Consider the following 13,218-nt stretch of genomic DNA (forward strand, 5'->3'; position numbering starts at 1 on the left):
TTGCTTGTATTGTTTATTTGGTACAAACAACACAAGTTAAGTATCTGCCATTGTGGTATGGTGGACAGGCTAATGACCCACATACTGCTTTAACTGGGTAGAAAAGTTTTCCATCGTGGTCATCTTGTCCTGCAACTAGCTTTTCTGGGTGATTATCTAAGCAAATATACTGGGACGCTGCCTTATGTACGTAATCTCCGGCCATGAGGTCCCCATGATACTGCATGCTCCAGGCATCATAACAAGAGGATTTACCAGGAATCATCAGAACGCTGGACTCTACCGTGCTACGACAGACACTACAGGGGAGGTCATTGCCTGTGTCATGGCCAAAATCAGCACTTGAGTCGTACTCTGATCCATACATGAATGCAACGCTTGACGAAAACTTTGTGGTGAGGTCTGGGTCTCGTGGTAGACAAACGAATTCAGCGGCGGCTCCGGTGTGGTCCCACCAAGAACCTCCAGTAAATCCTTCAAAATCGAAAATAAGAGGTGGTTAATTTGAGTTAATCTTTTTTGAAAGTAATTCTTTTATAATATAATTAGAGTATCCCCAGTGATCTTGTTTTCATTGTCATTTACAAGACTAGTATATCTATCTTTGAATGTGCCTTGTATTTAACTACTGCTCAAGTCTAAATCATTTTCTTCCTTATCAAGATAAATGCTCGAACTATTCAATGTAATCACTGTGCAGCATAATTATGTAAGTGCCACGGTGGCATTTTTGCACCTGTCTGAGCTGCATATATCGAAAAATTCAAATATTCCATATATGTACCGCCTAAAAATTATGGCTACAATAATTTATTTTTTTATATGGCTATAATAATTTTATTATTTAATCGCTCGCTCGTATCCTTTTCTACTAAATGTCCGACGAACAAGAAATGATATTGGTGTGACCCTATGGAAAAATTATTTTCCTGTGGGAATTTAATTTTGAAAGGTAAATATTTCAACCTGACAGGTGAGATACAAGGATAACAAAAGTGGTCGTAAACTCTTAAAGCAATAATTTTGAGCGGATGATTATATTTCTTCTACTTGTTTCTTATTTATGAATTAAAACTATTTAAAATTGGAAAAAAAGAGTGGAAATAGAACAGAAAACAGGGCAGAATTTCCTGGATGCGGGAAATTAATAAAAATATTATATTCATAGTTTATTTAAATACAAGCGCCCGGGGTCCGACGAACAAGAAATTTTAATATACCTCTGTGAATAGTTTTTATGTAAAATTACAACGAATAAACACGCTATTCTATCTAACCGTGAAAACGTTTCTGTGCTTTGAGGCCATATGGTGAATAGTCATCGAAACTATTCAGCGGTGGCATTCGATATCCCTCCATTACCTATCCGATCGCTAAATTAAATTCAAAGTCCGATAACTATAATTTGTTTATCATAAAAAAATTCTATATCGCCAACAAATAGAGTTTTCTTCGCCGCGTGAAATAGTTGCTGTCTTTGGGGACAATAAACTTGCTATCGTCCTCATAGCCAGTAAATAGGTATATAATATTGGTGTGGCCTAGGAAAAACAATATTCCTCTTGGAAATTAGAAATTTCCTATCGGAATACACGTACTTACTATAGGAATTTCAATTCCGATAGAATTTGATAAAATCTGATAGGAACTTTTAATCTCCAATTGGAAAACTACCTGTCTGAATCAAGTTCTTACAGGAAATATACATGCAGGAAATATAATTCTTATAGGATTGATAGAAAATCCTATAGGATTGTCAATAATTTCCTGTAGAAGAATCGTTTCTCCTATGGGAAGTATCATTTTCCTATGGGATATCTATTTTTTAAGGTAAATATTTCACCTGTCAGGTAAAACACACTAAAAACAAAAATGGTGATATACAATTGTCTATCATATGGTACATGTATATATGGATTTTTCCGAAACTGCATCTTAGAGGGGTGCAAAAGTGCCACCTCGGCTCTTGCATACATGTAATTATCCGGCACGGTGTTTGTAAGTTAATCTAAATACAGTTTAATTTGTTGTCAAAGCTGATGTTAATTTTTTTTTGGCAATTGCAGTCTGTTCTTTTAATTTTTTTTTTTTAAATACCTGTTTAGGCAAATTGGAAATTTGGAAAATGATAATGTCTTATGGGAACGATAAGGGTTGCATGGATGTCAACAATTTTTCTTTAAGTAAACGGCTCTTGCTGTCTATTTGTCAAAATTTCTAAATAACGTTAAGTTATAAATAGAAAAATTTATGTGTTTAATTCAATTTCGAGTCATGTGGTCAAAGTGTATAAATAGTAGGGTCCTGCAGTATCGTGGGCACTCTAACCCACTCGCTATTGAATTCTTTAGAATTAAGACATTCAGTTTAATAAAATAAACAGTGTCTGTTTGGGAGGGCAACAGTTAAAATTGACAACCCTCGAATAACAATGTGAACCCCCGATTCGCGTCAGTTGACAGTGGCTTTCTCGGGGGTGTCAATTTCAACTGTTACCTCCCAAACAGGCACTATTTATATGGATATGATGGCAAACATCGTTTAAGGTTTATCATTATCAACTGTTTCAGCGGCCTAAGGTCTGATACAAGTTATAGAGTTTGCAATTATCCATATTTTGAAGTGAATTTTAAATCAACCAAATAGTTTCAGAGAGTTTGAGCCTAATCGACGCATATAGCACTCTGATCAAGTATTTACCATCACAAAGTTTGACTATCGCTGTCTTCGAGCGGTACATAATAGTTTTCGGAAATACTTGTTATATATACCAAGATAAGCCATGACCTAAAATTCCCCCGTATTTAAAGCTGAAAAAATCACCCACCCCATACGTTGAAGGCATCCCCCATAGTTTTGGTCAACCTCCCTGCGTTTGGGTTTGTACGGTGGTTGTGTTAACGCGACGGCGTATCATTCAAAGAGTTGTTGACGTGACAACGTGTTGTGTTCGCATGTTGTGTTGGCATGCCGTTGCAGTATATTGTACTTTATGCAAAGTGCCAGAGGAAGGAAATACACATCCAACTTTTATGTTATTAGAACGTTTTCTAACATTAAACGAATTATTTTAGGTCTGTTTGTCTTTTACTTTTAAATTATAAGCTAGTTGTCCATACCCGAATAAATCAGTTCTGTATTGTTTCCGGGACAATCCTTTCTTCCCCATCGTACAAATATTCCACCAGCTTGAAAGAAAATAAAGGTACAGTGGTAAAGGAACAACATTTCATTGAATTAGTGGGGCAATAAATACTGTGGTTTTATTCGTATTCATGGGTATCAATTTTCGTGGATTCAATGAAAATCACAGTTTCAAGGATAGATAGATTCCATTAATGCCGCATGTTTGTAGAAGTTGCATGAACATTAAATTTCCTGGATCAACTTATAACGGATTCCACGAAAATTGGTATTCAACGAATATTGATGAAACCACAGTACACTACATCCCAAAGTAACCTTTATTGTTTTATTCACTATATATATTCTTCTCATGCATACTTTATTACTTTTTATTTCATTTGTAATATTGCCTTCAACGAAAATTATGTCGTATGGCCATGTGTTAACTGACTGTCAACAATCTTTAACGTGTACAAACCGCTTGTTTTGGTCAGTAATGTGTTGTATTTGGCCGACAGGTCTGTGTATTTAGCTACAACATCCTCCACTTTCCTCTCTAGTGCATGAATCTGAGACTGGAGTAAGTCTGGATCATTCAGTAAAACCCGTCTCTCTGCAAAGGTTTGCACAATGCAAATCACCAGGAAAATTAAGGCAGCCATATCTGTAATGTTTTAGTATATACATGTAACAGATGTTCATTCAGCTGATCGTCACACGGAAATAGACTGAGTAAAGTGCATCTTAAAATTTCGTTTTTACAAATCCGTATCCCCTCCCCCCCCCCCCCCGTGACCATCATCCACAAAGAATAAACCCTACCAATCTACAATGCAAGAAAATTATATCCATATCATGTTTCCTTTCAAGGTATGATGTAGGTTCAATTTTCATAATAAGAATTAAATATTAATACTTGTCTTCAAATGAAAACAATTTGACAACGTACAGATATATTTTATTAAATCAGTTATTTGATATTTTTAGAATTGCTTTTATGAAGACAGTGGGTGCCTGAGGTATGTACTCGTTTATATTTACATTTTCCAGTATCTTTGCCTGTGATAACACTACGTATCGATTTTGTATTATAAAACCCATAATACAAATGACGCCAAATTGAGGCGCCAGCGGGGTTTGCTTATTTATATTTTTATATTTAATCGTACGATGGCTAAAAATTATATAAATATAAGTAATAAGGAATCATTCTTTGAATATTATGAGGTGATAATTTCGGTCGGGGCGTGATCAAATCTATCATAAAGCCCTTCGGGCTTTATTGGATTTGATCACGCCCCGACCGAAATTATAACCTCATAATACTCAAAGAATGATTCCTTATTCCTTATATAGAGAAAGGGTAGGAAGGATAAGACACTTATTTTGGAAATTTGACGCATTTAATCGTTTCATATACTTAACTTAATACATGTATAATTATTGTCCTTGCTTTCAGTCATTCTAATGCTATTTTTTTCGAATAGAAAAGTGTTCAGTCCTAGATTATTCCTCTGGACACGATTAACGAAGCATTAAATATAAATATTATAGATTTGTCAACAGCTGAATATCATTTTATACTAAAATGTCCCTTTTATTGTCAGTCAAGAGAAAAAAATTCTTTAAGAAGTTTTACTATATTGAACCCACCTGACTTTAAATTAACTCAACTATAGTCATCACAAAATGTAAAACCTTGTGCAATTTAGGTAGATTTATTAAGAATTGTTTTTTCATCAGAAAACTTCATGATTGTGTAATTTTTATTTTCAATTGGCTTGTTTATATAATTTGCCTTGTATTTCTATGAGCTATATGGCTGTTTACACTAACTAATAAACAATACAAAACAACAACAAATTGAAAACTTTAAAGTGTCTTTGCAACCAAAACAATGTTTCTATTTCCTTAGAAAAAATACCAAAACGAAATTCTCCGTTCTTGAGCAATGGAATTGTATTTCAAAAGTGTTCCTTTATCGATCTGTCGAAATTAATTTTGGTGAACACGATTTTCCACCATAAAAGACTGTTCTCTGCCACTTATATGAATGGACAAGGACAGGTGTTTACAGATACGCTATTATGGTCCCTCCTTTTTATCACCAAAGAATGCCAGGAGCGAAAAAGACCGGTGTCATTTTGACAATAGTATATATATCAATATCCTCATTAAGATAAGATAAACCTTCACTCAGCCACCGTTCGCCTAACAACCAGGGCATTCCGGCACGCAGAACCTCTGTTTGTTATGATGCGTAATTAACGATTGCAAACTTTGATTTGTCCATTAATGCTGTAAACAATTTTAAGTGATGCAAAGTGTCAACATATTTTTGCTCCTTCAATATAGGAGAAAATTATTCATTCATAATAGTTTGTTAAAACATTATATTACACCGATGACAAGTAATTTTAAACATACTTATGTACATAAAATTGTATTTGATGCATCGGGGTTTTTTTTGTAATCTAAAACGATATCTGAATACAAAAACCACTTAGCAAATTGTTAGTCTAGTCTAGATTTGGTTTATCAACACTGAGACAGCAATTTGTTTTCGTGCCGTTTTCGGATATAATTTGAGTTAATAAATGGATTGATGTTAAAAATCTTCTTTCATGTTTCTTAATGATTATTTTGGGAAACACACTAAAAAGCCCCATGCAATGGTTTACTCATTGCACTGCATAGACCACAAAAAAACATCAAAAAGTGAACAAAACAGAGATATTTAGGATTTTCCGACTTCATTATTCCCGGCAAAGTCAGGCTGATCCCCGGTACACAAACAGAGGGGACTAGAATGTAATAGTGATTACCGGAGACTAGTCAGTGCGGGCCGTACCATCCCAGGATGTGGAGGCGCACATCCAGCCGATCAGCGTAACCTCGGACAGATAACCCAGGAATCCGCGCCAATCAAATACAGGAAAGACAGATCACAAACAGACAAACCTGCTGATGTGTTTGTCCTATAAACTTATTAACAGCTCTCGAATCTCGCAAAGTCTCGCAGTTAGAAGGAAAGACACGGACTTAGCTTAAACAGGTGCTCGAAACAACACGTATAGTTCACTCTCATTATAACGCATTGAATTTTTAACACTAAGAGAAAACACAATATGGTACCACGAGCGTTGTTGGTGACGGCTTTGGTGTTCCTGGCTGGGCTGGTGAGTGGGGAGGATTTGGTCTGTACCTCCAACTTTGAGAGGATTATCTCTAGCGATTGTAAGACCCTCCACCGGTGTGTGTGGGGTAAGCCAGTGAGGATGCCAGACTGTAGCCCCGGGCTCATCTACAGCCGACAGTTCGGGGTGTGTGTTTACGAGGGCAGCGAGTTTGATGACTGCGGAACCCAGAAAGGTACGGTTTCTTCACATAATCCTTACCAGATTCTTACAAGATCCCACATTTCTCCTCATAATCCTTACCAGATTTCATAGATTTGATTGATAAGATCTTTCATATTAGAAGTTTAAATTAATTTTTCATCCTATTAAAAAAAACCAAGTAAACTGTTTTGTACTAACGAACGAATTAAAAATATACAAGTAACGTAACACAATAAATATTCATGTTCCGAATTTGACATACCAATGTTCCAAGCAGTTAGTCTTTAGTATTTTAATGCATGCCTATTGGAATAACGAATTCAACCTACAGATATGCATTATCGGTCGTTTTTCTTAGTCAAAAAATCTCAATTGGTGCAAACTTTTACATGTATGTATCGTAAAACATATTTATCAATAAGTATTCCTTTTTTGTAAATTAAATTGTTCCTTAAAGCCACGGAAGACCCTTGCACCAGTCAACCGTGCCACCATGGAGGAGGATGTAAGACCTCAGAGGACGGCAAATCCTTCACGTGTCTGTGCCCTGCGGAGTACGGCGGGCCCACGTGCGAGAAAGGTCAGTTCCCCATAACATATCTACCTTTACCGATATTCATTTTTAAATTTCACTGTAGTTCCCCCTGATATCATTAATAAAAACTCTATCTTTAAAATAATCTATTGATATTTTTCCTTTGATATTAACTTATTTCTACCTTAAAATAATATAATATAAATATAATTTACCTTAGAAGACTGCATAGAAAGGGAATCTTTGTAATTTGAAAAATATGTACATGAAATGTTAAGAATGTAATACAGAAGTATGAATTCGACAGAAAGACCTCCAATCGATTTTATATACAGGGGTTGATCCAAAAGTAATGTCACACTATGCACCGACCGCGCTTCTCAATGACGCGCTATTGTATAACCGCGTCATGAATTTACATCTTTTTTAAGGTTTATATATATGAATAAATTACGTGCTTCAAAATTTGAAAATGCCCAAAACAACACAATATTTTAAAACAGATATATTATTAACTTTTTCTGTTGTAAACTGTTTTGAAAAATTAGGGACCGTTATTGTCCATTTCGGATATCTACCCAATGCCTTTTGTCTCTAGATCAAGGGATAAAAAGGCTGGACATGCGAATAGTGATACGATGCATTTTTTGCTTCGATAGATAGAAATCACTAGAAAATGTACTGGAATTGATATATCAACCAAAAATTGAGAGTGAGTGAACAGGGTACCTTAAATGTGGTTCCAACATCTAATAAAAGCATATGTCATATTAATAAAAAATAAGATAGAAAGAAGACATACGCTCAGAAGGAAAATTAAAGCGGGTCTATATCACAAAGCTATGTTCATGGCTTCTTGAAGAGACCTCAACAAACTGATCGCACATTTAATAATCCAATATACCACTTCATCGATTAAAAAACAGATTAATTAGTTACTTTATGAAAAAATTGATTAAAAAAATGTATAATAGAGCATCGTGGCGAATTTATATAGAGAACTAAATTACGCAATTTTACCAGAACGCCAGAGATCTAGAAATGATGTCGCTAGCGTGCGGCGACTATCGTTACATCATGCTCTACAACACATATTTATATCTTCAGAAATAATAATCACAATGCATTTACATTTTCAGGTCTGAATTGAATTAGATAGATATCTTAAAGGACGAATTTTTCACGATTTTATCGCATCTGTGACATTACTTTTGGATCAACCCTCCAATAAACCACGAACTGTTTAAAAAAAGATTTTTGTACCAATATGGTGCATTATCATCAGCTGTTGTGTGTCTAAATGACAATGGTTTTTTTTATACAGTTCTTCTTTGTTCAGCTTCTTGTAATAAGCAAACCTATGCGTAAAAACGGGGAAGGTCTTAAAATTACGGCTTTATCTGGAAATCGTTGTAAATCGATAAATAAAGAATACCTTTATACCATTTGTGTAATGAAAAATTCAATTATTTCAGTGATTGTGTTTTGAATTATATACTTAGTAATTATTCTTTTAAGATATTTTTTACTGACAGTTATGAATAACGACAAATGACTCTTAAGTAATGAACAAGAAAAAATTACTTGATTTTCCTTTTTTATGCGCGGACTTTATTTTGAGATTTTGCCGTGTTGTATCAAATCACGTCAATATAATTATATTCAAATTCACAAGTGCCGTTTTTTTGTGTAATTCAATTTTCTTTATTTCTAATACTTTCAGAATAAATCCGCAACGGATGCTTCTCCGAATTTTAAGGTGGATATAGTCATTCCTTGCGATTTGTTAGAAACATTTATCAACAAATCAAATTATCAAGCTTATTACCTAAAGAAAGTGTTGCGAGGACACGAGTTTAAATGTGTAAAATTTTTTGAAAGTTTCTGAGAGGGTTGAGGTAATTAATATACTTGTAAAATATAAAATAGTCTATGATACACGCTAATGCAAATAATTACTTACCTTAACAGAACAAACTTCCGTGTCACAATATGCCAAACAATAGGAAGTAAGCATATTCAAGTACTTCTTATTCAGACCCGATATACAGAACAAGCCGGGAGATGTCTGGGGCCAAAAACAAACCTTAAAAAAAACCCACACCATTTACTCTGCAGCGGGTCTAGTATCTAAAATTCCGTTAGCCAATGAATAAGCAATTTTTAATAATTTTCAGGGATTATAAGTTAAGACAATAGATCGGAAGTAAAATCTATGTGCCTCTACAACTGTATAATTTGGGCAATCCATCTTAAGGAGGCTCACTAGACCTTGATATTGTTTCTCAACAGAAACACACTTGTTTACGCATGATTAATAAGAAGTATAAAAGTCAAATAGGTAAAAAAAATATGCATATAAAATTATGATTTCCATAAAATGATTTAGTAAATATAAATAGAAAGCCCCAGACGGATTTGAATTCATGATCTGTGGTTCACAAGCCACATATTTTAACCATAATAATGATAGTGATATTAGGAATTCTACAAAAAGTCTAAATCACCATCTGTAGACACAGTGTCATAAAAAGTATAAGCCTTGATGTGGTGAAGTACCTTAATATATTATTGATTTTTCAGAGCTCACAATAGAGGAAATCTGCAGGACTCAGTCCTACTACCGAGCCCCCCACCCCCAGTATTGTCAGATCTACTATGACTGTACCACCAAATACACCAGGGTCCCAATATACTTCGAGCAACACATGCGAGAATGCGAATACCCTTTGTTGTTCTCGGAGCAAACGTTAAAATGCGAGAATTACACTGAAGTGAAATGTGGAAACAGAACAGAGTATAAGTCAGCTTGTAAGTACGATTATTTTCCCATTGTGCGCGGATTTAGATTGAGTTCTACGCCCTATGGCAGTAAGCTTCAAATATTACAGACATTAAACGATAAATATCCCGAATGTTCCTCAAACACACATAAACGTATGATGAAGAGGGATGGTGGTCAAGTTTATTATTTTCCTTGAGAAAAAAGAGCTCTGTATAGAATGTTAAAGCATAATATTTACATTTTTAAGTGGCTTCGCCTGTGTTAACACTACGTATCGATTTTGTGATATACAGTCCAATAAATTCAAATGACGTATATTTATATTTAAATATTTAATGGTACAATTACGTGAAAATTATATTATTATAATTAATAAGGAATCATTCATTGAATATCATGAGGTGATAGTGGTCAAATCTATCATAAAGCCCTTCGGGCTTTATTGGATTTGATCACGTCCCGACCAAAATTATCACCTCATAATTCTCAAAGAAAGATTCCTTATTTCTTAATTACATTTGGAATCTTTCTCGACTACAATAGTTTAAGATAAAGAAAAAATAAATTAGCAGAGTTGATATTGAAACTACTCTACGTAAAAGTAAAGATAGTGTTTTATTATCATGATGCATTGTTAAAAAATGAATAAAGATTCTTTGTAATTAAAAATGGAATGACCTCTGACATTTTGCTGCAGGTCAGTATCTTTCGCACCGGTGTGGAGCATCATCCCATTGTATGCCTTGTGCTCTTAACCATCCTAGCTGTGAAGGGAAACAAGATGGCGTCTATCAACATGGTTACAAATCTGAGTCTCCATGGTTCATGGTTTGCAAGGATGAAAGATTCGTCTCTGATGGACTTTGTCCTCCGGATCCAATTTTGCACGTGGAGTCACGAGTATATGAAGGAGAATGCACGAGCTTGTACAACATACCCAAGGACAAGGGAGGAATCATGCCCGACTGTTCAGAGCTCGAAGACGGCAGTTACACTGAAGGGGAAGAAGAGACAGATATTTACTTCCGGTGCGAAAAAGGGGAAACAACCGTGTTAAGATGTCCCGCGGGACAGATCTTCGACAAGGATACAGAGAACTGCAAAGAAAAATGAGTGTTTTAATTTCAATCTGCTAATTTAAGAATCAGTTCAAAATTTTTTGTATCAAATTATTCAACTATTAATCATATTGTAAACCCCAGCAATTTAGAGAAGCGTAATAATAAAATCTGTTCACTAGATGTTAGGTGTTAATGCCAAGTTGTGATTCTGATGAACGCGACTTCATGTTGTATAAGGCTAACTATACGACCTCCCCTGAAAAATTATATTCCGACTATTTATGCTTTTTAACATTTCTCTGATGAGCATAAAAATCCATATTTGTTCCATTTGCGTTTTTATTACAATTTTTATGAATGTTTCCAAATATTAATCATTGTTAAAATTGTATCTTATACTGAGGTTGGGACACACTTTATGAATTTCGTGGTTTTGCTTTATAAATATACAATTAACTGACTGAACATGTAAAAGAAAATCGATGCCCAATTGTTTCAAGATTCAACAAAACTTTGATTTAAAAAGTATAGTTGAAAAGCCAATGATTTTAGACTTCCTTGCAGGAAATTACTCAAATTTGACGGAACCTTACATTATTTATTCTGGTAGGATTTATCTCTCGTGAGCTGAAAAACTTGTTTACATTATGATTAGAATGAATTTATTTGTTGCATCCAAAAAAAAGACCCGAATAAATCATACAAGGAATTTGTTGCAAATTAAAGTTCTTTTTTTTAAATTGTTATTCTGAAAAATAGAAATGAAGTACAGAAAGTTTTTAATTGTATCCCATGCTTCAAATTGTTTTCTTTTAATTACTTTGTAATTACTTTGTATCAGATAGATTATGCAAGGAAAAAGTATCAGTATTTGAACATTATAATTGTAATCATGCTTCTCTTTTTAAATCTACACACTCGTTTGTTAAATTGTCTGTCATATTTTGCTAAAATAAAATTTCATTTATTTATTTTTATTCTGCCTTAATGTTTGCTTGTCTTTATGCAACTCCTGGACCATTGCCGAACAGTGAAATAATAAATTCTTGCTCAAAAGATAATTAATAAAAAAAAAATAGGAAATTACTTTAAACCAACAACAAAAATCACGAACGTTGGTAATAACGATATTGTTAAAGCCACAGTTCTTTTATAATAAAATCTTTTATTAACCGAGGAAGGCTTAAAGAGTTTATAGCATGTCAGATGATAAACAGGGCAAAGTAATTGACATTATCCAAAATTATCCAAAAACAAAATTGGATATTTTTTATTGCATGGATAATTTTGTTTATCATGCGGTGACTATTGATTAAGTAGAAATCATTTGTTATACAATAATCTTGAAAGCAGTTATTTCATGTTGTAGTAGAGGTAATCTTCACAATAAAAAAAACAGTAGGTATGATAAAATCAGCTTAATGGAGTCATGATACAAACTATCTGGACAATGTACAATAATACATGTAGATCCTGTATAAATAAAATCCATTTTCCCCCTGGATATTCATATGTTTATAATCATTAGTCCCTTTTCTAACAGGGTGATTTCATAGTCATATCATATGTTGAGTATTGCAGTTCTCAAAACGACCCTTAACAATAGTTAATATATGGGATATAAACCTACATCAAACCCTAAACCTTCTTGTGAAGCCAAAGAATTGTCCTGGAGCCAAAGTCTTAACAATTATAAAGAATCATCTGGCTGATTAGTTTCTGAAAAGAAGATTTTTAAAGATTTACTCTATATATTCATTTGTTAAACTTCAACCCCCCATTTTGGCCCCATCCTACCCCCAGGGGTCATGATTTTCACAACTTTGAATCTACAATCTACAGTGGAAGGATGCTTCCACACAAGTTTCAGCTTTCCTGGCTGATTAGTTTCTGAGAAGAAGATTTTTAAAGATTTACTCTTTATTCCTATGTAAAACTTCGACCCCTCATTGTGGCCCCATCCTACCCCTGGGGGTCATGATTTTCACAACATTGAATCTACACTACTTGAGGATGCTTCCACACAAGTTTCAGCTTTCCTGGTCTTATGTTTCATGGGAAGAAGAGTTTTAAAGATTTACTCTATATATTCATATGTTAAACTTCGACCCCCCATTGTGGCCCCACCCTACCCCCGGGGGTCATGATTTTCACAACTTTGAATCTACAATCTACAGTGGAAGGATGCTTCCACACAAGTTTCAGCTTTCCTGGCTGAGTAGTTTCTGAGAAGAAGATTTTTAAAGATTTACTCTATATATTCCTATGTAAAACTTCGACCCCCCATTGTGGCCCAACCCTACACTCGGGGGTCATGATTTTCACAACTTTGAATCTACACTACCTGAGGATGCTTCCACACAAGTTTCA

The 13,218-nt window shown here is 34.4% G+C and overlaps 2 protein-coding genes across 2 annotated transcripts; one reads left to right on the forward strand and one right to left on the reverse strand.

Annotated features, from left to right (window-relative positions):
• Positions 1-13: 13 nt before the first annotated feature.
• On the reverse strand, positions 14-3,791 carry LOC128161462 (uncharacterized). Its single transcript, XM_052824739.1, has 3 exons — positions 3,605-3,791; positions 3,120-3,188; positions 14-474 (listed from the first exon to the last, which is right to left on the reverse strand). Exons 1-3 carry the CDS (start codon positions 3,786-3,788, stop codon positions 14-16), a joined length of 714 nt encoding a protein of 237 aa, XP_052680699.1. The 5' UTR covers positions 3,789-3,791.
• A 2,297-nt stretch (positions 3,792-6,088) lies between these two features.
• On the forward strand, positions 6,089-11,825 carry LOC128159428 (uncharacterized). Its single transcript, XM_052822522.1, has 4 exons — positions 6,089-6,498; positions 6,925-7,047; positions 9,586-9,813; positions 10,485-11,825. The coding sequence occupies exons 1-4, from the start codon at positions 6,255-6,257 to the stop codon at positions 10,898-10,900; spliced, it is 1,011 nt and encodes a 336-aa protein (XP_052678482.1). The 5' UTR covers positions 6,089-6,254; the 3' UTR covers positions 10,901-11,825.
• The last annotated feature ends 1,393 nt before the right edge of the window (positions 11,826-13,218 follow it).

Source organism: Crassostrea angulata, chromosome 8, assembly GCF_025612915.1.
Source record: "Crassostrea angulata isolate pt1a10 chromosome 8, ASM2561291v2, whole genome shotgun sequence".
NCBI classification, from domain to species: Eukaryota; Metazoa; Mollusca; class Bivalvia; order Ostreida; family Ostreidae; genus Magallana; species Magallana angulata.